General features: G+C 36.0%; 1 protein-coding gene across 1 annotated transcript; it reads left to right on the top strand.

The window, feature by feature from the left end:
* The first annotated feature begins 644 nt into the window (after nt 1–644).
* Nucleotides 645–22,983, top strand: TNFSF4 (TNF superfamily member 4). Its single transcript, XM_074220371.1, has 3 exons — nt 645–901; nt 19,235–19,271; nt 20,124–22,983. Exons 1-3 carry the CDS (start codon nt 758–760, stop codon nt 20,465–20,467), a joined length of 525 nt encoding a protein of 174 aa, XP_074076472.1. The 5' UTR covers nt 645–757; the 3' UTR covers nt 20,468–22,983.
* Nucleotides 22,984–26,559: the final 3,576 nt, after the last annotated feature.

The following is a 26,559-nucleotide window of genomic DNA, read 5'->3' as shown; positions in this document are numbered from 1 at the left end:
GTAAGGGTAAGGAAAAGTAAGAGAAGCAAGATACCATCTCAGTTTCTTTTCAAAGGACTTGAAACTATCCTTTACTAAACCTTCCTCAAAGACCTGGGTCTATGGAGAATTATCTTGCTTTATTAGTCATTCAACTCAACTGAAATGTATACCACCCTACCTCTTTTACCTTCTTCACTTCCACCCCTGCTTATATAAGGCTGTAGTTTTTTATACCAGGGAAACTGAGAAAGATGCTTAGAAACACACCCTCTCTTCCCTATCCCTAAGACCCAATCAAAATAAAAAGCCCCTGAAAATGACTAACATGCACCTTACATCTAGAAGAGACAGACAAATATTAGTACCTGCATCAATGAGTGACAATGATCTTCTTCAAAAGACTCATCATCAAAGTATGGGTAATGAGAAATAAGGAAAATAGCATACTTTTATGACTCTGTCATTTCGGGCTACTCAACTCTGAACTGGAATGCCACAAAAACAACCTCTCTGTAAGCCCAGAGGGGAAAAAAAAGAAAGTAAGTAAAGGGGAAATTCAGATTAGTCACAAAGAAGTTCCCCGCCTGCCTGCAGGAGCTGTAGCATATAAGACTGAGAGGCTGCCCCTTTAACCACTCATTTTCTTTAACTTCAATTCTAAGACTATCTACTGGATAGTTTATCATTTTTTTCTTTTCCCTTGGAAGAAGTCATCTTCCACTGACTCAGGCTTTCTCTTTCATTCTTTAATCTTTCCCTTGGCTGGATTTAGAAGATGGAAGGGGACCAACCATTGCAGGAGAGACCTAGGAATCTGCCAAGGCAGAGGACTGTTGTTGATAAACTACTGCTGGTGTCTTCTGTGATACAATTTACAGGATTACTTTTATGCATGATCTACATTTTGAGGGCTTCTCCGGTAAGATCTCTTCTCCTTACTCACCTTTTTTGTCATTTTTTTTATCCCGCAAAGCTTAACTAACAAAGGGATATCTGAAAACAATCCAGTAGTCAAAGTTGAATGCTTTTCTTCCTAAAAATATTAATCTTAGCCTATTTACATTTTCCTCCATTCTTCCTTTAGTGGTTGTTATGGTAGGGAGTGACTCAGAAGCCATGGAGTGCCAGGATATGTATGGTCTATCATTTCATTTCTCTTTCTTTGTTCCTGTGTTTTTTTTCCCTCCTGCCATACCTTCAATTGTGGTGTTATTGAAACATTCTGAATATTTGGGTTTTTGCTCTTTTTTTTTAGTAATATGTCTGATAAGAGCATTAATAACAAGAACAACAAAAACCTTAGAAGGCTTACAATCACTGATGTAATTCCCCTCCCCCACAGGAATCGCAAAGTATATAAATAGAAAACTTAAGGTCCCAATCTGAAATCTTTTTGGTTTGCTGTAATTGCATAATTACTAGTATTTACATTTTTGTACATATGCATATTCATATTAAACTTTTAAGCAAATAATCCTAATGAAAGACCACCTTTTCTAGCGATAGATGGAAAACAATTAAATTGATGTTTTCTAATGCATTTTGTCTAGTATGTGATGCAGAATGCATAATAGGAAGCAGGTACACATCCTTCTTTTTCGTCTTTCTTCTTCTGTTCCTCCTTCTGCTCTTCCTTTTCCTTCTCCTCTTTTCCTTCTTCTCCTTTTTTCTCTTTAACTTCCTCATCTTTTTCCTTCTTTCTCTTCTTCCTCTTCTTTTCTTTTTCCTACTTTTCTTCCTCTTTCTTCTCCTCTTCCTTCTCTTTTTCCTTCTTCTCCTTGAACTCCTCTGCTTGTCTCCTCATTATTCTCTGATAAAGAATTTATATTTTATTTTTACTTGCTCTTTCCTAAGAGTGTGTTCTCTTCTGATTCTTCTTTTCCATAGTGTCCTTCCCCCCCTCCTCCAAAGGAACATTGTTCTTAGAACTAGGGAACTCTTGTGGGTTCAGTCATGTAATATATATCAGTTCAGATCAATGGTTAATTTTGGATGACTTCTGCTTTCCCTAAATATCTTTTTTTTGTCTAGATTATTGGGTACTACGAAGCTTCTTCTTGGCATAAGGCCAAATAAAGGAGGAAGCTCCATTCCTGACGCATAATTCAAAGCCAAACTGTCTGAACTGTGATAGAATGAGATGAAAGTGGTGGTAGTTGGGAGTACAACTCTAGGATATGCCCAAACTTGACTCTACCCACAGGAAATGGAGGTACAAGAGCAGTGGGGCCTTTGGTGGAGAGTGTGGTTTCTTTTGGACCACAGAAAGATGTTTGTTTTCTGTAATTATAGGAGGAAACCTAGAGGGTCCAGAAGTTTGATACTTCCAGATCTTCAAGACAAACAACTTTTCCTTCACTTTACTCACATTTGTGTAGACTCATTTAGGTAATCTTAGAGTAGGGAAGAGTGAGAGAGTAAAGGAAGGAAAGCGAGTAAGCGAGTAAGAAGGAATCTATGGGAGCACAGTCATGTCCTATAGCACAATTCAGGTTTTCTGTGAAGAAAATAAACACAACAACAAAAATAGCACAGAACCATTTTCACAAATAACCACAAGGACACATGCTTATTTACTCTAGTGAGGTGATGTAAGACAGTTTGAAAGAATTGATTCAATGCCTTTCAGTCCTTTTACATCAAAGTTGTATCCTGAAATGGAGGTAGAAACAGAGTTTGTGAATCATGGTCTAAGCAATTGGCTATAACCAAGATATCAATGACCAGGCAGATGCTAAAGTTAGCGAGGGAAAGAGTGATTATTAGGAACAAAGTGATCAAGAAAAAAGCACATATTATGTCCTTATTATGAATATGCTAGATGTTGGAAATGCAAAGAACAGAAGTGGAAAAATTCTTACCTTCAGAGAGGACTGATTAAATTCCTAGATCCTCACAACAACAATAATAATAATAGCTATTATTTCTATAGCACCCACTAGACACCAGGCACTATGCTAAGTATTTTACAATTATTACCACATTTGATTCTCACAATCATCCTGGAAAATAGATGCTATTATTATCTCCATTTTGCAGTTGAGGAAACCGAGGTAGAAATGAGTAAAGTGACTTGCTCAGGTCACACTGCTAAGGCACAGTGGATAGAGCACTAGTCTTAAAATCAGAAGGATGGGAGTTCTAATCCAGCCTCAGACACTTGACACTTACTAGCTGTGCGGCCTTGGGTAGGTCATTTAACCCAGCTTACCTTATATATCCAGGACCATCTCCAGCCACCCTGATTTATTTCTGACCACTGGGCCCAGATGGTTTTGGAGGAGAAAGTGAGACTGGTGACTTAGCACAGCCCCCCTCTCCCCTACTCAAATCCAATTCAAGTGCTTGTCATGGTATCACTTCCCTGATGTCATGGACTTCTTCAAGAATGAAATTATTATTATTAGGAAATATCTGAGGATAGATTTTAACTGGTGTCTTCTTAACTCCAGGTCCAGTGCTTTACCTAATGTGCTATTTAGCTTCCCCAAAAGGAAGCCAATAGAGGTAAATATGGTAGACTTAGAATTAGGAGATCTGGGTTTAAAAATCCATTTGCAGTTGTGACATTTGTCTAACAAACATTTGTTGAGTGTCTCTTATGTGCAACAAACCTTGTTAGACTCTGAGAAAATAGCACTGTTCTATAGGCTTCAATTTTCTCATCTGTAAAATGGGCATGAGTATTTACACCACCCATTCCAAAGGATTGTTGTGGGAAAAATGTTTTGTAATCTACAACATGCCATAGAGATGTGATCTGTCATACAGAAAGGAGAGGGCATGGGACCCAGAGAGACAGGGTCAATCTAGTCTCTTGAGAAGAATAAAATGGAAACTGATAGTGACCAGCATTGCTGCTTTGGTGATCTTCCTTGGGTCTTCTAGCTGGAAGACCCCTTTTTCCTATTCACTATTCCTCAAATTCTACTGGTGTGAGCCTTAGATATAAGATTTTACCTTTTCAGTAATAGCAGGGAAGGAATTAACACCTGGACATTATTTCAGGGAAGTCGACTAAATAAGATGCCCAGATGCCATTAACATTTATCCAGTATAATAAACTTTGCTGATATATTAAGGCCTTAGCTTGAATTGTTCAATGGGGAGGTTGCTTTAGCACTGGGGAATTGTGATTCTAGATCACTTTCTGGTTTACAAAGTGTTTTCTATACATGGTATTGTTTGATCCTCATAGCAACTCAATGAAGTGCGTAGTATCAGAACATGGGTAGTATCAGGATCCCCATTTTACAGATGAGGAAACTGAGTCCTAATGAAGTCAAGTGACTTATTCAATAAATGTTTGAAGTACCCCACCTCCTTCCTTTCCTTCTTTTTTCCCTTCCTTCCTCTTACTCCTTCCCTCTCTTCCTCTTCCTTTTTCCTTCCTTTTTTCCTTCCTTCCTTCCTTCCTTCCTTCCTTCCTTCCTTCCTTCCTTCCCTCTTTACTTCCTCCCTCCCTCCTTCCTTCCTTTCCTCCTTCCTCCCTCCCTCCCTCCCTTCCTTCCCTCTTTCCTTCCTCCCTCCCTCCTTCCTTCCTTTCCTCCTTCCTCCCTCCCTCCCTCCCTTCCTTCCCTCTTTCCTTCATCCTTCCTTCCTTCCTTCCTTCCTTCCTTCCTTCCTTCCTTCCTTCCTTCCTTCCTTCCTTCCTTCCTTCCTTCCTTCCTTCCTTCCTTCCTTTCCTTCCTTCCTTCCTTCCTTCCTCTTCCTCCCTCCCTCCCTCCCTCCCTTCCTTCCCTCTTTCCTCCCTCCCTCCATTCTTCCTTTCTTCCCTCTTTCCTCCTTCCTTCCTTCCTTCCTTCCTTCCTTCCTTCCTTCCTTCCTTCCTTCCTTCCTTCCTTCCTTCCTTCCCACAATGTGCTAAGTTTGTTTAAAAAAATGCAAGAGGAGTGCTTTCAAATGTAAGTAATTTTTATGTCAGAATCCTAACTGCTTCTTATTATCTATATGTCCCTAGGCAAGTCACTGACCCCTACAAATGTGACATAGACAAAGATTTTTAGGATGGCAAATTCAGACTATGAGTTAACCTAGTATGGCACCAGAGGGCACCACTGTTATAATAAAATACCTTTAACATTTTTCATTTGGTACATTTAATGCTACTTGCTATATTAAGCTTCATTTCATGGTAACCCTCAATTAGGAAATTACTTTTTAAGTTTAAAATATCTAGGGGAATTTACTTTCTCAAAATTTAAGGGGATGTTAATTAGTGTTCCTTGGGAAATGATTTCTTTCTCTCTGTAATTAAGCATGGTGGTCCTCTGAGTTTCTTTGCAGGAATATGGGCGGGACCCAAATAGAGGTGATTTTCTGACCCAGGTTCTGAGACTGCTACTTAAAATCTTTGCCTTCTAACAATTATTTCATTCTTATCTCTGTCTCTCTTCCCATCCTTCCAGCTTCAGGGACTGCCTGTTTTCCTGGTCCATTCCAGTAAATTCTGTCAAATAGATAGAGGAGAATAAGTTGGAAGGGAACAGAGAACTGATGGAGTGAAGTCCATGCCTCTTTTTAAATTTCTGATTTCAGATCCCCACATATCTTTAAGTTTGATGGCAATTTAAGATTTATAAAATACTCTATAACAATCCTGAGATATAAGGGTTTGTTGGTGGTGGGTTTTTACATTTTTTTTTTTCAGATGAGAAAACTAAGACTGAGTGAAGTGTTTTGTCCCGAGGGAGGAAGGTTTTGAATTTTCCTCTCTGAACTACAGATCCATAGTTCTTTTCTAAAATCCCATACTATTTCATAATGTGAAATAAAGCCTGTGGAGGAGCTTCTGAAATAGTTGGTTTAGCACCTCTTTGAAGAACATTTATTACAATATTTTATATAATTCATCTATAAAATGGAGATAACCATACTTATGCTACCCATCTCATAAGTCTGTTGGGAAGAAAGCTTTTTATAAATCTTAAAGTAGTACTAGAAGTTCTATTCAAATTCACAACAGTTTCTGTGATTATGAGTTTTCCCTGTTAGAAGATAAGCTATGCGAGATGAAGCAGTTGCGTCTTCCCCTTCTGTATATAGATGTCATTAAATGAATGCTTGTTGAAGGAAATTACTTTTCCTCTCTCATGATGAAAACTTATAGTGGTAATAGGAAATAGAATCAGTGTTCTTTGGATTTATGTCAAGGCATATGCATGTCTAAGAAATGACTCTTATAAGACCTTAACTAGATACAATGATAGTCAACATTTGTTTGTTCCAAAATGGTGGATTCCCCTACAAAACCTTTAAATTCTTGTACATGCTGAGACAGTCTTCCTTCTGGCAAACTACCTGCTTGCAAAAAGAAAGTCCCAAACCACATCCCTGATTTTAGGTTGCAGTCTAAAAAAATCAACCTTTTCAACATGGATGATGACTTCTTCTTTATAAATTGAATGCCAAACTAATATCATAAAACTCTAGTATGAGGAAGCGCCTTGAGATCATACTTCACCTCCTTTTTATAATGGGAAAAGAAATGGTCCTTCAACTAGCATTTGATGGAGATTTAGACACCCCCCCCATCTCCTGATTATCAATCAATTATCAATCAAGACTTTCAAGCTTAATTAGCCCTATGGTTAATGGATAACTTCTTCTACCTAAGAATTTGGCTCATGAGAGACAAGAAGAATTATGGAACAAACTTTGTGAAGGTAAAAACAGGCTACATGTGTTATTCTTTGATTGTATTTATTGAGGGTTGGAGACATTAAAAATAGCTGGAGATGGAAAGTCTCACTTAACCACATGAAAAAGAACTTTACCAGTCCATTCTTCTTCGAATATTACAGTTAGTTCTCAAATGGCAAATGAAACGACCAGTTTGGACAGAAAATTAAATTATTCATGGGAAAAGTATTAAGAGATTACAAATAGCTATGTTTTTTGCTATATGGGAAATGTTCTGACAGTAGCTACTTTTTGGAATTTTTGCATCTTTTTTCCCCCCTTTTTTGCTCAAATGTGGTTGAATGGATTGTTCATTTTTTAAAAGACTTTCCGGTTACAGAGCTTGACATAGAGGATAAAGAGTTAGCCTTAGGGAAGAGACTTCCCTTCAAGAAGACTTCCATGCAGGTCTTGTCTCTGACAACCACCAACTGTACCCAAAACATAAATTGCTTAACCAATATGCCCCAGGCAACTCTCTGAGATGGCAAATTACAGAGCAAGTATCGCCCTGAGGGAGAGAGAGGTCAAATCCCGATCACCACCTTGACCAACATATCCCTTCTAGCTCTTATGGAGGCAGTCCAGAAGTCTGAGCCCAAGAACCTTCCCCCTTCCCCCATCCAATAGAGTATTAACTCTAAGTCCATTGTCATAACTCAGCAAAGGGGTTGCCTTGTGGAGATTGTTCCCCAGAAACTTCCTCTCCAGGTGCCACAGTCCTGACCTCCTTAGCAACCACAGCTACAAAAGACTCAGAATAGAAAGTTCCTGCTACCACAATCCCTGGCACTATCAAATATGGTCAAAATCAGAGACTTGTTAAGTTTTTTGATTGAAGGATAGAACATTGCAAGACACTAGGTGGAGCAGTTGAGCTTGAGACAAAGACGCATTCAGTTTCTGCCTTGTATACTTGCCTTTTGACACCAGTCAAACCATTTAACCCCTCAGTCTCAGTTTCCCCATCTGTAAAATGGGGATACTAATAGCTAATACTACAAATTAATAAGAAATACTAATTCCCAGAGCTATTATCAGGATCAATGTAAAGCTCTCTGTAGACCTCTCAGTCCTATCTCAATGCTAGCTAAATGTTTGAGAAGTGCATTGCCATTTGTTTTTCCATAGTAGTTATGACTAGAACTTGGGACCTTTCCATTTGTCTTGGAACTGCAACCTTCACTATGTATCATCTCCCCTATTAAAATGTGAGCCTCTTGAGAACAGGGACAATCTTGGTTTTCTATTGTATTCCATTTGACTTGTCCAAAGTAATAGAGATTACAAATAATCAAGGGTAGGATCTGAACCCAGTTCTTTCTGAATTCAAGTCCAGCATGCTATGCAGTCAATATTGACCCTGTGGGAAGGGGTCTATTCAAAATCCATCAATGAATGAGTATCCTTTAGTGTTTTGTGCCTAGAAAGCTCTTAAAAAAGTTTTTAATTTATTCATTAATCAGTAGAGGGAATTCCCTAACTAAGAGTGAGCCCCAAGTCCAGGTTAAAAAAAAAAGGTTTCTGGAGCCAATTTTCATAGAAAGATATTAATAAATATCCAGATAGATAATCCTTAAATATACACTTTGATCTATTTTATTTTTATCTATTTAGCTGATCTACAAATATTATCTCATTTAATCCTCACAATAACCTTGAAAGGTAGGTACTATTATCAACTTCAGTTGAGGAAACTGAGGTAAATAGAGTTGAAGTGACTTGCCCACATAATAAAGCTGATGTCCGAGGTCAGATTTGAACTCAATGCTTTCTCAATGGAGTCACCTAACTGTCTGAATTAATAAAAAAATCTTTTTATATCCTCTATTAGTGTTAGATGAAGCACGATGCTTAATTTACCCTTTTATCATCCTTGTCAATTGAGTAAGGGGCATGTGGGTACCATTATAATGTGAATAAGGAAGACTTAGACTCAGTAAAGCCTAGGTTCATAGCCTGCCTCTGACTATTTTCTCTTTGTATAATTTAATCTATCTGAAACCCGATTTCTTCACCTTTAAAATGGGGACTATAATACCCATAATACTTACATTACTGTTCATCCTTTTTTGGAAGAGAACCAGTGACATCATGGGCATTGTCTTGACTTGCCTTAAGAGAGGCATAGTCATCTGCCTTACTTTCTCTTCCTCACTGAAGACTAGTGTCAGGACAAAAGTCAAGAAGACTGATGATGGCCCAGGAGGCAGTGGATGACAGTGTCAGCTTAATTGTTCTAAGTGTTCTACAGCCTACTTTAGTTGCCTTCATGGCAGTTGGAACAAATTATTTTCTGCCTTTTGAGCTGGGGAAAGCCTTCACATGCTTGGGGTAGACATCACTCTGATTCATATACAGGTTTGAAGTCCTTCTATCCTTAACCTGGTTTAACCTGTCTGTTGAGAGGGTTTTATGGGGTGTGGTCAATGCACCTGCTTTTGAAGCCAAAGGTGAGAGTACCTGAATTATAGGATTATAGAGATATTCAAATGAGACAATAGATGCAAAGAAGTTTGCAAACTGACAAATTATAAAAAGTCCATTTTTAATCGTTAGGTCATTTAGAAAATGGGGCTCCTGTTAATATTTGTCTCTTGCTTACTTCTCAAACTTTCTTCTCAAACTTACTTCTCAAACGTTCATGGTATATATGTTTTTATTTTGTTCCAAAAGTACTATTAATATAATATAAAAAATCTCAATATCAATGTCCATGATTATTGTTGCTAAGACAGACTTTATCATCAAGCCATAAAGAGACAGGCACTATACTAGATACTTTAGATACAAAGATGAAACAGTCTCTGCCCTCAAGGAGATTCCAATCATATTGGGAGAGACAATAGAAACATTAAAAATGATGAACCAAATAAAGATGGCAAAGGGGAACAAGAAAAATTTCATACAGAAAGTAGAATTGAGTACTTTTTTATTTCTTTTAAAACATTTTTTATTCATAAATAATAATAAATAAATAAATAAATAAATAATTGAATAAATAAATAAATAATGAAAGGACCAAAAAAGAAAGAACATTTCTAAGGATACAGCACATTAAAAGAGGATTCAATATAAAACCATGAATTTCCATTTCATAGTATTTAACACCATTTCACACTATGTTAACTCTGTGATAAACACTACACATTATTTTCAAAGGTACCTTATTTTTTCTCTGCTTCCTTGTAGGTTTTCTTTTGTTCTCTGCTGTATACTTTTTCCTCACCCCCCCCAGAGAAGGCTAACATCAGGCACAAATATGTGTATATTTCTAAAATTCATACTATACACACTTCTATTTATCAGTTCTGTCTCTGGATGTGGATAGTATCTTCCTTCATAGATCCTTTGCAGTTGATTTGAGTATTTGTAATGTTCAAAATGATTTAGCTATTTGAAGTTGTTCTTAGGACATCATTGTTGTTGTTTTTATTGAGATGAGTTTAAAAGAAACTAGGGATACTGAAAGGAAGAACTGAGAAGGGAATGAATTCCAATCACTGGAGATGGCCTGTTCAAAGCCATAAACATGGGAAAGAGTTTGGTCATGTGTGAAAAACAGTAAATTCTTTTGGCTGTTTTGCAGAGTAAAGGATAGGGAGTCATAGATACATAAATCTAAAAATTCAGTGTAAATGTTAGGAATTATTATAACTAAGTGAAGGAAAGAAAGAATCTAATAGGGATTTAAATCAATTTCACACAAATTTAGATGAAGTGGTTAAATATAAAAGCTTAAACAATATTAATTGACAATTTCCTAATGTAAAAATCATATGTACAAAGTGTTTTAAGCTAATAATTTTTCAGATTGATGTTGCTTTGGTCAGCAAATGCAGCATTTTCTACTTCTTTAACTAAGCAGATGCATATAAAACATCTTCTTCAGGACTTTGCTCCTTAATTCAACTAATTTTGTATACATATAGGAATATATTTCAATTATTAAACATTTATTTTCACTTTCACTCCTCCCTTCCATTGAAAACAAAGGAAGAGGAAGAAAAAAATAATGCACATAAAACTTTTGTAACATATAAGTATAGTCAAGCAAAACAAATTCCTATGTTATCCACATCCGAAAATGAATTTCAAATTGTTCATATTAGTCCATCACCTCTCTGACATAAGGACAGTAGCATTCTTTATCCTCAGTCCTCTGCAATCGTATTTGGCCATTTTCCAACAAACATTATTAAGTGCTTGCTATGTGTAGTATACCGGGCTAGGCTCTGGTTATATAAAACTAGAATTATATAGATCCTGTCCTCAAGAAGCTTACAGTCTATTGAATAGCATGAAGACATATTACAAACAGTTATAAAATAAGTCTGAATTTTACAAAGTTAAAGGAGAGGTTCAGATATTTGAAGAAAGATCACTTTTGACCAGGGTATCAACCAAGAAGTTGATAATGAACCAGTAAATGCTTCATAATGATGCCTAAATAGGCTCTTGAAGGAAAGGAGGCATTTCAATGGAAAGAGATAGGATAAAAACTATTACAATTATATAATTAAAATTATTTGATTATGGTCAGGCATGAGCAAAGACACAGAGACAGGAGAGGGCAGAATAAGCAGATATAATGGATATTTTGTCTTGACTGAAAAGTAGAGTATTTGAAAGGGATTACTATAAAATAAAAGAAACAAATCTGGAAATGTAGGTTGAAGTCAGGTTGGAGAGGATTATTAAAAGCAAGATAAAAGATTTTTATTTTCTTTGTCTGACAAAGGGAAGTCAGTGAAAATTTTTAAGAAGCTAGATTATGATTCAGGAATCAATTAGTCAACAAGCATTTGTTTGGGTAGGCATTAGGAATATAAAGACTAGAATAAAAGGTTTCCTGTCCTCAGGGAGTTTATATTCTACTAGGGAGAGAGATAATTTGAAGGATGGATTCAAGAGGGAAGACATAAGAGTTATTGAGCAAGACAAGTTAGCTAGTAGGAAAACCTCAGTGATGAGGATGAAAAAACTTTCACTGATATTCTTGACCAGTCACTTGGAATTTTACATAGAAGTTCCTTTTCTGTATGAGTCCCACACCTTTCTTAGCTGTGTGGACAATTTAGGATCACATGACCATAGATTTAAAGCTAGAAGGTACACCAAGGGTCATCTAGTTCAATCCTCTTATTTTATAGACGAGTACAGGCCTAGAGAAGTTAAATGATCTAAGATCACATAGGAAAAATAGCAGAATCAAGACTTATACCTACATTTTGTTGGCTCCATATTCAGTATTACTTGTATTTCATTTATGTACATTCAATAAACATCTATTAAGAGACAACTGTGTACAGAATATTCTGCTCAGTTTTGGAGGTGATACAAGCTCTTGGTTCAGTTTTCTGACTCTCATGAAACATATAGTCTAGGAAAGAGATAGGATAAATCACTGGTAACTTGAATGCATTGGATCCTACAGGATGTTCTAAGTCTTTGTGTAATTTTAAGTTATAATAGCTTAAATATCACTAAGATTTTTGAGACATCCTATATAAGTGCCAAATATTCTATGCTTAAACAAAGTAGGGAAAAGTCACTATCAGTGGGAAGTGAGAGAAGGATTTGTAGATGATGATCTCAAAGGATGGGGAGGGATCCAACAGGAGAAGAAGAAGAGGAGGTAGAGGAAAAAAAGAGTATGAGAAGAGTTAAAAATGTAGGAGAAGAACCTATTCAGTAGGTAGAGAATAGTTCATTTTGGGATAAAATGTTAAGAGCATGGAGTAGAATAATATGTTGATGTTTCCATTTACTCTGAGTTTTTGTTTTACCGATCTGAAGAGTCCTCACTATTTTAGACTCATCATCTAGAAGGCCACATGTCCATTTGTTTATTTTAGTTGACTGCTTTGGACCTTTTCCTGTTATCTTAAGTGTTCTTGAGAACCAGTGACCAAAATTGCATGGGGATAGGTAGCCATGGAACAGAAATTCTATGATTGCTGACTGAGTAAAATGAAGATTTATTTTATTTACAAATAGGTTGCATCTTCCCAGTATCCTAACAGAATATATTTAGTATTTTGTTCACCACAGCAATATATATATATATATATATTAACTATATATATATATATATATATATATATATATGTATAAGCATATGTTGCACCAATATATATTGGATATATTTTTATAGAATCAGAAAATGTTGGAGATAGGAGATTCATGGGATTTTCTAGATTTAATTTCTTAATTCATCCAAAAAAAGACTTTTTGAACACTTAGTATATGGGTATCTTGGTACCAAACATAGTAGAGAATGAGCTACATAAAATAAACATTTCCTGGTCTCAGGATAGATACTCAAATAACATATACATAATAATGTACAATAAGTTCCACACATGAGACACCTAGGCTATATGAGTTAATAGAAGCTTCATGGAAGAAATAACATTTCATTTAGACTTTGAAGGAAAAGTAGAATTTCTAAACATAAAGAACATATAGATTCACCTTTCCCCAGAGAAATGACAGAGCTGATCTGAATAGGAGTCCAGAACTAGACTTTGGTAGAGAAAGGAGCTAGGTGTATTCCAATGTGGTAGCATGGCGGCTGTTGACAAGATGGCAAAGGGTTGAGATGAACAGCATTATTGAGGTCTGGCCTAGATGTAGTGGGTACTACCAATAAGGACAGTGGGGATATGGGGGGTAAGGAAGGGGTATTATAGGAATGAAAGGGTTGTATTCTACACTATGATTTCTTTTCAAGGTGGCATGAGTACTTTAGAGAAGACATTGGGGAATAAAGATAATGGTGAGGAGATAGCCAAGAAATGAAAACACTTCAAGTATTTGAGAATCTGTCATGTAGAAGGACAAGAATTGTTTTAATTGGTCTCAAAGGAAGGAATAAGGAATAGTGAGTAGAGGTTATAGAATAGTTTTTTGATCTTAATATCAGGAACAACAATCTAACAATCAGAACCCTATTAATATACAACAACCTGAAAATTAGAACCCTAATAATTAGATGTTTAGATGAGCATAATTTTGTGACACTGCAGTGGATGGTGAGTAGTGTGAAATGAAATGTTTCTATCCTCCATCCCTTTGATATGAGATATCCTAGAAGCAAGTACTTTTTGCAAGAGAGCAGAATTTAACCCATTCATACTTCTCATCTCATTCAATCCTTTTCTGTGTCCTAACATAAATTTACTACATAAGGTCTACTTACTGTCTTGGGGGCTTTCCTATATTTCATAATATTGCATGGATTCCAATAAGGATTTGAGTTTTCCATTAGATTATTTCTTCAGCTGCCTCCATACCTTTGCAGTTGCATAGGCTTTTTAACATAAGAGTATTATTATGAAGACTAAGAAAAGGTTGTTTCTGGTGATATTCCAAAGTCATTTCGGTAGAGTGGTAGAGGTAGAGGCTAGGTTGCAAGTGGTTAATAAGAAGTGGAGACAGAGAGTGTAAATTCTTCCATGAAGATAATTGCCAGTAAAAGGACAGAGGAGAGGTAGCATAGTAGAAGAAATGTGTTTTTTTTTTAATTTAATTTTTATTTTTAAAATAGGGGAGTCCTAAGTATGATTTGACTTGCTCTGTTTGGTGCCAGAGAATGGAATTATAAAAGACTTAATACAAGGGGAAATCCCACCCCACCAGTACTACCATTTTCCCAACACTTAATGGCATCCCAAAATGGAATAGGTTACATTGGAAGTAGGTTCCCCTTCACTGAGGGTCTTTGAGCAACAACTGAATTAATGCTTCTCTGGTATCTTATAGGGTATATTTTTCAAGTGTTAGTTTGACTAGCTGGCATCTGAAGCTCCTAATTCTGCATTTCTGTGATTCTGGGAAAAATTTTTCAGTAGTGGAGGAGGAATCATGGAAGGAGAATGGAAAAAGAAGGATCATTGGAAGGTGTGTCTTGTTTGTGAAGGATAATATCACTGGATCAAAGAATAATAGTCAGGAAATAAAGTGTATGAAGACTGGAAAGGCAAGGGGTTGGGGGGGGGGGACCAGGTTATGAAGGACTTCGAATGCCAAACAGAATATTTGCTCCTGGAGGTAATAGGAAATGTCCCACCTTCATAGTTCCTTCAAGATATTTGTCATAATTTCAAAATCCTTCAACTTTCTGACTTCTTCTGGATACTGTCCAGATTATTAACATCCTTCCTAGCTATGGTGCCCAGAATGAACAATATTCTAGATAAGCTTTGATCAGAGTGAAGTCAGGCTATTTGGAACACTATATTTTTTAGTGAGATCTAAGATCTCCACATTAGTTCCATAGTGTTGCATCATTTAGCTTGAAGTTCATTAAAACCCCCCCATATCTTTTTTCCCATGAAGACTCCTGTCTAATTATACCTCCCCTTTCATCTTGTACTTCTAAAGTTATTTTTTTTTATCCAAAGTGCAGAAATCACCATTTATTCCTATTAAATTTTGGTAGCTTTACTCCCATTCTTTTGGGGGAATCTTAACCTTGTCATTCAGTGTACTAGTTTCTGATTCCAGCTTTTGTGTCATCTCATACATTAACCTAAATGTTTGAAAATTGTTAAACAGCACTTCTGGAGGCAAAGGCATCTCTCTAGGCTAAAAGGACCCTTTCATAATTACTCTTTGGGTCAAGTCATTCAAATTCAAAATCTACCTTACTGCCATCTAAATCATGTCTCTCCATTTTCCCTCCAAAAAAAAAATGAGTAATTTTGCCAGATGCTTTGCTTAAATTTAGTTGAATTATTGTCTTTAGCATTATTTTGAGTGACAAATTAAAACAAAAAGGAAATACGATTGACTTTGGGTGGTCTGTTTTTGATGAAGTAATTCTCACTCTTTATGTTTGCTTCCTTTTCTGTTTGTAAAATGACCCTTTAGTTATACATTTGAGAATATTGCCAATGAATAAAAGGTAATCTCATGTGCCTTTAATATGTAGATGCCAATATCTTCCCTTTTCTAAAGATCCAGTCATTTGTCCATCAGAAACTTAGTTTTTTTAAAAAAAAACCTGACAAGATGAAAAAATTTTCCTATTTTCCTTTATTTTGAAGTAAGAATACCTTGTCTATTTTTCTGGGATGAGGAAGGTAGACAAACAAGTGTAGATGGTTGTAGTTCTATCCATATCAACTAATATTCCCATGTGCCCACAATCCCAGGGAACATGGTTTGTGATAATGGTCTTGAGGTTAAACTCCTAGTTGAGGATTAGAATTAGTGATTGTATTTCTATCCCATTTCAATTAGAGCTTGATACAGCTTTATAAAGCAATGAGAGATTTTTCCTTTTTTGATTGCGTATTCCCCTACTGAAATCTCATGTTGCAGAAGCCTTCAGTTCCTGTGGGGTGGAAGCTTCCTGGAGCTCACTCTCTAGGTTATGAAAACAAATCTCTCTCTCTCCATGCCAAAATCAACCCTTTGAAAGGGCTGTTAGCACTCTACTACTGTTCTGCTCTGCTTGTCTCCCTTTCTCCCTCTTCCCTAATTCCCTTCCTTTCTCAGATGCCAAGGATTGTTTTTTTTTTTTCCCTTAGGTAGCAAATAAAGGAAAGGTTTATATACTAGGAATGTCTGAACAGCACATACAAACTGTGTGATCCATGCATTGAGGAGTTCAAAGAGACTATAAGGTTTTAAAATCTAATCTCTTGCAGGACACAAAAGTCTCTAAAAATGAAACACTTTGATGGATCAATGATTTCATCCATGTGACTACTCCCTTTCCCAAAATAGATTATAATTCCTTCCAACCCCACATTCTCATCCAATGCACTTTTAATGTATTTTTTTCCTGTAAATCAAAATAGATTTCATTTATATCATTCATTATTTTACATGGAAAGAGACTGGACCTGTGATTTCATTGGTCTTTTTCTGAGAACAACTTAGTCAATTAGGTAAAAGATATAAATATTTTAAACACCGCTTTTTGAACAAAAGGACTGAGGGTCATAGATATTATGACTTGTCCAGAAGCACATGGTTATTAAATGAGAGTTATCACTAAATCCAGGTCTTTTATCTTCATTTATAGGGCTCTTCTCGTAACATTTCTGGGAAAGAGGTCATCTAACCCCATCCTAAACATTTCTACTGATTTGGCTCTAGCTACTCTTCAACTTAACTCATATCATTGTGGAATAGTTTTAAGCATTATGATGATTTATTTTTATGTGAGGCTGAAATATAATAAACCTCATGTCTCCATCTCCCCACTATCATTTCTATTTATTGGTCTTACTTCTCTGCCTTTTGGAAAGTTTCATGATAATCCATTCTCATTTTTACATGACAGATCTTTAAATATTTGTACTGTGTACTTATTTAAATCTTTAGGACAAATATTCCAAATTCCTTCAACTCTTCCTAATAATAATAATATTAATAATAATAATAATAACAATGATAACAACTGACATTTATTGAGGACTTTAAATTTTGCAGAACTGTGCAACTATTATCTTAGCCTCACTGGTTTTATACATATTTTTAACCCTATCTTGCAAATAAGGAATCTGAGGCTTTGAAAGTATAATATTTTCATCTTGGTTACACAATTAATCAGTTTCAGCATCTGCTATCTGGAAGTCCAAAAGTCACTGTGATATTCTACTTCTCAATAGGATCAAAATGATCCTATGGCTTTGAGCTCAGGTTACTTGTAACCCAACAACCTTGGCTATTTGTAGATCCTTGAAGTAAGATGTGGAGAAACCAAGGTTATCTCCCTTGATATCACAGTTCACTGCAGGCTTTCTCTAAACTGAATAGTAAGAGTTTAATGTAAAGACATGTTTTAAGAGGTTGACCTGCCCTTCTGACATCTTCTAGTTTGTTATTAATCAGTAGTCATATAGTTCCTCTTTCTGGTTCCTAAAAGACTATATTTACATGTAATGGTAAATGTTCATAGGTTGCAAACTGGAACATGATCATTTAAAGATCCTTATATCATCTGGAAGTCAAGAGTAGCTATTTATATCATCATGGCCTGGCAGCAGCCTAGAAATTTTCAGGGTCTGATAGATTTATTTTTTTAAAGAAGGAATGATTTTTTTTAACCCAAGTTAAAATATGGGAATATGCACTTTTGGCAGTGGTGGTAGTGGTGGTGGTGTGGTGTGGAGTGATAGGAGAGAGTAGGAATTCTCTTCTCCAACCTGTTATGATAGTAGATGCTTCCTAATACATTGTTTGAATCACATAGAGATTACATGATTTATTTAAGTTCACACTGATAGCAAATGTGAAGACTCAGTTTTTAAACTTTCTTTCTGTCACATTATGATGCTTACCAAAAGACAATGATATGATGATTGGTGGAACTTGATAACTATATTTTGGGAGCCTTGAAAGGAAAACAGAATAACCTTGATTCCTAATGAATATAGTAAGAAGCATATAGGGCACTACTGGAGAGCCAGAAATGGACTGGTCTAAAGCTGGACTCTAAAAGCTGACAAGGGAAATGATCTAGATTTGGAATCAGAGAACATGGATTTGAATTCTGGTTCTATTACTGCTTGTGTGATGTTGGACAAGTCTTTATAAAATGAGAGGTTTGGATTAGATAATTACGAAAGTCCTTTTTATCTCTGAGTCCTTGAGAGATATAGTGGAATATTGGGTTTGAAGTAAGGAAGATGATACTTAAAAAGCTATTTCTGATACTACTTACTCAGTGCATTACCCTGGGCAGTCACTAAATCTCTCAGAGCCTCAGTTTCCCTTTTCTATAAAATAGAAGAAGACTTTAGGGCATGCTTTGTAGGGTTGTTGTAATGATCAATTTACAAAATCCAAGTGCTTTGTAAACTTCAAAGAGCTATATAAAAGTCACTTGGTATGATGAAGAACATTCATTCAATGAACTTAGGTTCCCAGGGACCAGGGTTGACTAGTCCCTTTAGGAATCTCAAATTTGATTATTTCTAAGACAGAACTCATCTTTTCTCCCTAATTCTCTTAATTTCACTTTGACTATTGAGGGTACTGCTGGGCTTGCATCCTGGGTCATCCTGGACTGTTCATTCATCTAATCCATTTTGAAATCTTAGCCTTTCTATCATCATGATATCCCTGTTGTAGAGATCTAATCAGATCCCATCCTTTCCTCACATATCCACAGCTTTAGTTCAGGTCTTATCATCTCCCATATGGACTTTTGCAATAACTTATTAGCTGGTCACCCTGCCTCAATATTTTCCTCTCTCTAATCCATCCTCCACTTGGATGACAAAGTGATTTTGATAAAGGGAAGATCTTGGTGATGGTACCACCCCTTCCTCTCTCTTGTTCATTGTATTTCAAATATTGGGAATTTAATGACAGACTACTTCATCTTGTTCCTTTTCATGTCATCGCTCTAAACACCGTATTGCCATATAAATTCTTTCAAGATAAGGACTGCTTTTATTTTATTTTTTGTAATCTTAGTATCTAGCATAGTGCTTGACCAATAGATGCTTGTTGATTGATTATTTGATTGATTTTCCACCTCTCTATTAAATGTGACTTGTGAGTTTTATTGACATTTATTTTTCTAAAATTGTCCTTTTCCTTTTAGCCTCTGAAGAATGAGAGTGTCAAAGTATATCTTATGAGTAAGTATTGTCCAAAGTTAAAGAATTCCAAAGTTACAAATGTAATATGGATTTTCAAATGTTTTATTTTTCCAACTTAGAGCACAGTGGAAAGTATAAGTAGGGGGACTGGGCACTTCTTTCACTTAAGACAATGGGAACAAATTTATATATTAACTGGAATAGGATGGGTTGGGAATGGGTCTCAGATATCAGATTTGGCAGATATTCAGCTGCTGTAATGGCCTAATTTGAATCCCAAAGAGTCTCTCTGCTCTGTTTATTTTGCCCTATATGACTCTTCTAGCCCTTTAAGGAAAGAGAAAGAGTTAAATTTGTCCTGCTCAATATAGTTATCCATTTCTTTATAGTAACCCAAACACTAACCTGCAGCAGATCAAATTCCTGAAAAAAGAGATCTCAACCACAACAAATAAAAAGAGGCTAGTTAGCAAGAGTCCATAGAACCCATTACCTTCTTTTCATTTTTGTATATTCAGGCCAGTGTTAATTGTTGCAACTGATATCACTATTCTCAAGACACAGGGTACAATATTCCCACATCAAAAAGCAACATTTAGTATTTAGAGTAATGGACTTAGATTCAGGACCAGCTTGGGTTCAAATCATACTTGAATACTTTTTAAGTCATGTGAACCCAATTCAACCATTTCTTGACTGTGTACCCTTGGACAAGTCATTTATAACTTCTCTGAGTTACAGGTTCCTCAACTGTAAAATAAGTTTGAGTTAGGTTTATAGCTTTAAATCCAGATTCTAGGATCAACAATGAGAGGCAGCTAATGTTCTAAAGTGAGCAGGAGCTTTCTGTGTTTATAACCCTGAATATTCTCTTGTCTTCATTCTTCCTAGATCATGATAAAGAGAATGGTTTTTTCTTAAAATCTTCTAGTGAATTTGAATCCGTGCAAAACTACTCCCTCAAGATCAGATGTGATGGTTTTTACCTGTTAAGCCTGAAGGGTTTCTTCTCCCAAACTCCTGGTACTGACTTTTATCGGGGTAATCACAGCTTTTATTTATTCTCAAACATTTCTTCCTACCAATATATCAACTCTGTTGCTGTAGTCTACCTAAGATCTGGAGATTTGATCACTCAGAAAGTGGTACCTGAAAGGGACAACAGGAAAACTGTTTCAGTCAGTCAAGGTGAAATAAGCCTCATTCAGCTGACTAATGACTTCTGTGATAAATGATGAATCGAGATGAAGGGACTCAAGATGAAAGGACCCACAGGACCCACCAAAAATCAACTGGGATTGGTTAGAAAGACTGTTTCTACTATGGATATGGAGGAATCATAACTCCAACCAAGTGCACCAGAAGCTTAAGTTTTTCTCAGGTATACAGCAAAAAGCTACTTGACATACAAACTATCTCCATGGACTATTCAGAAGCCAAAGCTTCCATTTCCAGGCAATTTGGTGGTATTTCGCATGCCATTTAAGTGTTGAGAGAATTAGTGTTTTGGTTTTAATGGGAAAAATAAATTGTGGGAAACCATCAGGCTTTGCTGAGGATGGTCATTTAAGGAACACTATTTCCCCCCTTGACTTCCTGTTTTCTTGTGCTCCTTGTCCCCCCACTTTTTTCCTAGACACTTCCTTATCTCATATTTTCCTTCATAATTTGTAATTATAGACTTGTCCCAAAAATATGACTCTTGCTGTAATACTATGAGACGCATTCATATTAATGCAAAGGAAGAAAGATTTCTTAAGTGGATAAATAATTTTGAAGACTGTCTACTCATGGTGGGGGTGGTGGTGCTGGTTAAAGATGAGAGAAAATGGAACAGTTAGTTTGGGAAGAGAAATAAATAATTTTTATAAGAGGGAAGCACATCATACATGTACCCTTCTTTCTACATGTAGTCAGTCAATAAACTAGCATTTATTAATTGCCAATTCAACAACAGATGGAGTAGCTAGGTTAAAGAAAAGATAAAGTGCTGGCCAGCACTGTAGATAGGAAGATATCGCCCTGGCCTCAGATACTTAGTAGTTTATTCCTATTTGCTTCAGTTCCCTTATCTATAAAATGATCTGGAGAAAGAACTGGCAAACTACTCCAGGATCTTTGCCATGGAAACCTCAAATAGGATCACAAAGTGTCAGACACAACTGAAAAATGACTAAATAACAACAATTGTAACAGACACAAGAAGACAGTTTGTAAGTCCAGCCACCTTTATTTCTCAACCCTGCCATGATTGTGTTTCAGAACCAATATCAACATATTAACAAATGCCATTTGATGTCAATAGGAAACAAATGCAAAACATACATGAGGAAGAACACACCTCTCTTTCTGGAAAGACCATAAGACTTTTGTTAATCTCATGGACAATGCAGTTGATAACAGGATGAAGCACATGAGTGCTTAGCTGATTCATTCCTCATGTGATGGGGACTATATCCGATATAGCAGATATGTTCCCAGTTAACCTGATGTCATCAAACTTTATTTATTTAGCTTTGCATTGTTTAGCAACATATAGAAACTCTAAATACCAAAATAAATTTTATTTTTAGCCACTTTGATGAAGATTTTTCTAAGACGTATCTTTTCTTATAGTTTAAACTTTTTCTTAATTGTTTCATGAAATAGAGTATAAGATTTGGAACTGGGCATCCTGAATTGGAATCCTATCTCTGTCACTTATTGCTTATGTGAATTGTAGCAAGAAACTCATCTCCCTGACCTGAACTTCTTCATATGTAAAATGAAGGTGGTTAGACTAAACAGCCTCTATGTCCCTTTCTAACTCTAAATCTGTGATTTTCATGTAAGGATTTATTGAAAGAATTGGAGAAGATTCAAGGAAATCATGATAACTATCCTCTGGTATTTGAAGGGTTGTTATATGGACTATAGAGTAAATATATCCTGTTTTTATTTATTATTACTATTTGTTACTACTACTACTACTACTACTGCTACTACTACTATTACTACTACCACTACCACCACTACATTTGGTCCCAAAATGAAGAATCAAGAGCACTGGGTGGAAGGCAAATTTTAGACTTGATGTCAAGAGAAATTTCATAAAAATAAAAGTTGTCCAAATGGAGTACTTGGCTTCCCCCTCCTTGGAGGGCTTCTTGTACAAGTTGGATGACTACTTTGGGGTGTGTGAGGATCCCTTTGATGTGTGGGTAGAGCTAGTCTTCTGATGTCCTCCCAATCCTCAGGCTTTTCTGATTCGGTGATCTCATGATTAAATTTCCTTATTTTGAATATCAGATGTGATAGAATACCATAATGTCCTCACGGTCTATTAAGTTAGGTAGGGCTATCTGTTCCCATATTAAATGATCCTAGATTGTTTTATTTTGTATCAAACATTTATAGTTTTTTTTCTGTCTCCTTCCTTTCTGTCTTAGTTGTTTCTTTTAGCTATGTATGGTAGCAAAAAATTAGTTAGGCAGGCATCTATAGAAACTCCCCCCCCCACCCCAGGCTTTTGTCTGGTAGAAGATAAACTAGTTAGAGATGCATTTAAGAGTAAATAAACATTCAGTGAAGGTTTCAAGGAGATCTCCAATGGAACAGATGAATATACTTCAGGAGAGACTTCATGACATTTATTCAGGCTGCTTTGAAGCCCCATTTACCCTTTTGTAAACTTACTGGTTCTTGACTATGCCCTAAAGAGTTTTTTTTTTTTTTTGCAAGGCAAATGGAGTTAAGTGGCTTGCCCAAGGACACATAGCTAGGTAATTATTAAGTGTCTGAGACCGGATTTGAACCCAGGTACTCCTGACTCCAGAGCCGGTGCGTTATCCACTGCGCCACCTAGCCGCCCCTGTCCTAAGTTTGGTTGTTAGATGTATCTCTTGGATAAGTGAGGTATTAAGATATTTGTCTCTCTATATGTGTGTGTATATATATATATATATATATATATATATATATATATATATATATATATATTTATGATATTATGTTTGTTATTATGAATTTTTCATCAGTATTTGCCTTACATATGCTGAGAACTGGTGTAAATGAGTAAAATAGGCTAAATGCATACTACCTCTCTGTCCTTGTTTATTCTGTAGACATTCTCTCTAGGCAGAAGCTCCTGTCCAATTTTCTCCCCCAGATGACATAACTTGCTCCAATGGTCAACCAACATTTGTTACTGAAATGACACTCTTTCACATCAAAACTTTCCCATTAAATCATCTCTTCTTTTTAGGATTTCCAGAACAACAATTCATATTACTCTGGAGGCAGTATAACATGGAGAGTAAGGAGACCTGGGTTCTAGTCCCAGATTTGTCACTAGTATTGTGGCAATGAGCACATATTTCTCTAAACCTCAGTTTCTCCTGCCCACAAAAATGTGGGGATTGCATTAAATCATTTCTAAGCTCCCATCCAACTCTAATATACTACAGTTCACTTCTTGTAGAGTAGATCTTTATTGTGCCATATTGTTTTTATGTTCTATTTAAGTGGATCAAATTTATACTGAATTAATTCTCTGTTCATTTAACCTCTCTCCAGCAGTTTTCATGGGGACCCCTTTCCTATGTGACGGCAAGCTGCTATCATTGTTAGCTTCCATATGACAAGTCTATCTAAATTCCAGTTTAGATTGTAAACTCACTGGACTGGGTGTTTCAAGCCTTGCTTGTGCCTAATGGGTTTTGGCTTCAGTGTCAATAATAATAATAATTAATAATTATTAATAATAATGTTATTTAAAATTTAACTTATAATATTGATATTCAAATAAATAATAAATCAAAGTGTCTGTCTTTCTTCATATCATTTTCTCTATATTCTGGGCAACACTGTCCAAAGAGAACAGGTTAGTATGAAATCATCACTAAAACTTCATGGTTTGTTATTGATATACTCACCACGATCAGCTCACATTTTTGTAGAAAAGTATAGTTTTCTTTCTTTTCCTTTTGTAGGGTTATTTTTATATAAAATATTCATTTTTAGTTTCAAAATTTTTCCTTCCTCCCCTGTCCCCCACTCAATGAGAAAGCAAGAACAGGATACTATATATATATATATATATATATATATATATATATATATATATATATATATATATATGAGATATTCAAAACATATTTCCAGCAGAGCATTTTTCGAGGCAATTTTCTCAAAACAATTCAATGATCTAGAAAATGCAAGGTTTATAATCCCCCCTTTCTAAATTGGACCTATGGTGAGGTAAATTCCTTTACCATTACAAGTTATATCTTCCTTCCTTCCTTCCTTCCTTCCTTTCTTCCTTCCTTCCTTCCTTCCTTCCTTCCTTCCTCCCTCCCTCCCTCCCTTCCTCCCTTCCTTCCTTCCTTCCTTCCTTCCTGCCTTCCTTCCTTCCTTCCTTCCTTCCTTCCTGCCTTCCTGCCTTCCTTCCTGCCTTCCTTCCTTCCTTCCTTCCTTCCTTCCTTCCTTCCTTCCTTCCTTCCTTCCTTCCTGCCTTCCTGCCTTCCTTCCTTCCTTCCTTCCTTCCTTCCTTCCTTCCTTCCTTCCTGCCTTCCTTCCTGCCTGCCTTCCTGCCTTCCTTCCTGCCTGCCTTCCTGCCTTCCTGCCTTCCTTCCTTCCTTCCTTCCTGCCTTCCTTCCTGCCTGCCTTCCTGCCTTCCTTCCTTCCTGCCTGCCTTCCTTCCTTCCTTCCTGCCTTCCTTCCTGCCTGCCTTCCTGCCTTCCTTCCTGCCTTCCCAATTCATTCCTGTTCCCTCTAAAACATCATCTAATCTACATTTGAAAGACTTTATTGTGGGAGGGTGGGGGGGAGTTGTTGTTTTGTAACAGCCCAGTGAACCTCAAAGAAAGAGTACAAAATCTAATTGGAGGCAGTTATGGCCACCCTAGAGTGATTATGAAATTTCCATTGTGGAAGTTATCTGAAATCCTCTGAGATCCAATCCTCAAGGAAGCAACCATCAAAGGAGATAAAATAAAAAATGATAGGAAAAAATGAAATTACCAAAGATCTTAGGAAGTAGAAAATTCAAGATCTTGAAGATAGGCAGCAATAATATTCCTTTTAGCTACATAATAAAGTTATTATTTAAATATCTTTTTTTCCTTTTCTTCTTCCACCTCCCCAACCTAGAGATGGCTACTATTACTCAAATAATATAATCTATCTATCTATATGTATATATATATATATATATATATGTAAATAATTTAATTTTATACTATCATTTCTTCTTTGGATGCTGATAACATCTTTTGCTCATATGTCCTTTGAAGTTAATCTGGGTATTTATAATAGTCAAATAACTTATTTGCTCCAAGTTCTTCTAAGATTATTGAGCTCATCATTTCTTATAACACCGAACTACTGTTCCATCATGATCATATACCATGCCTTGTTCAGTCATTCTTTTTTCATTCCATTCTTTTCAGATATCCTTTACAATTGTGAAATTCTATGATTCTATAAAAAAATCAACAATTTCTGTATAAAGGTAGGGATATAGAAGAGTTCAGGACCTAGAATAAGAAGTTATGATGGTTCAGATTTTCCCTTTGACTCTAATGATCCGGGTGATTATGGACAAAGCAATATATCTCTTAGCCCTTAGTTTCCTTATCTCAAAAACAAAGATAATAATAATAATACCTGTAGTATCTAAGCCCCAGATTTGTATTGATGATCACATGAGATAGTTAAAGTACTTTGCAAACTTTCATTCTAGCAAAATGTTAGCCATTGATATTATTAGAAAGCATAATATAGAAGAAAACACTGAATTTGGAGTTAAAAGGTGTGGATTTTGCCATTTACAGATGGTGGGATTTGGGGCAAGTCATCCATGGGTTTCAGTCTCATTTATAAAATGAGAGGGTTGAACTATATTGCCTCAAAAGGTTTTGACAGATTTAAGTTTGTGGCATTATGATTATTTTGCCATAAGGGTTGATTCTATGAATAATATAAAGAGATACAAAGATATTTGATAAAGAGAACAGAGTAAAAATAACACAGACTACAGCCTTGTAAACAAAGGGAGCCCTAAAGACAACAAATCAAATCAAAAACAACAAATAATGATAGTATCAAATAAGTAAAGGTTAAGTAGGTCATTCTACTTTCAGTTTAAGATATGATAAAAGAGGAAAGTGATTTATACCTTCTGCCAAATGCCTCTAACTGGGAGTTGGTTTTGCTCAGAACTGTAACTGGAAATTCTGGTATCTGGGGCAAGTTCACTTGAGTAGCAGGGGTGTGCTAGCAAATATTTTAACAACCTTCTCTTGGGGAAAAATGTGTCTATGACACTTTTAAATTTAATCTGCTTTCA

Source organism: Macrotis lagotis, chromosome 2 (genome assembly GCF_037893015.1).
Source record: "Macrotis lagotis isolate mMagLag1 chromosome 2, bilby.v1.9.chrom.fasta, whole genome shotgun sequence".
NCBI classification, from domain to species: domain Eukaryota; kingdom Metazoa; phylum Chordata; class Mammalia; order Peramelemorphia; family Peramelidae; genus Macrotis; species Macrotis lagotis.
The sequence above is the reverse complement of the archived record's forward strand: the minus strand, read 5'-3'. Positions and strand labels throughout refer to the sequence as shown.

Bases quoted from the DNA above. Each gene is read 5' to 3' on its own strand.
- TNFSF4 (XM_074220371.1), top strand. From the start codon at position 758: ATGGAAGGGGACCAACCATTGCAGGAGAGACCTAGGAATCTGCCAAGG. The intron at 902-19,234 runs GTAAGATCTCTT...TTTTCCTTTTAG, and splicing joins ACATTTTGAGGGCTTCTCCG to CCTCTGAAGAATGAGAGTGT. The intron at 19,272-20,123 runs GTAAGTATTGTC...CATTCTTCCTAG, and splicing joins TGTCAAAGTATATCTTATGA to ATCATGATAAAGAGAATGGT.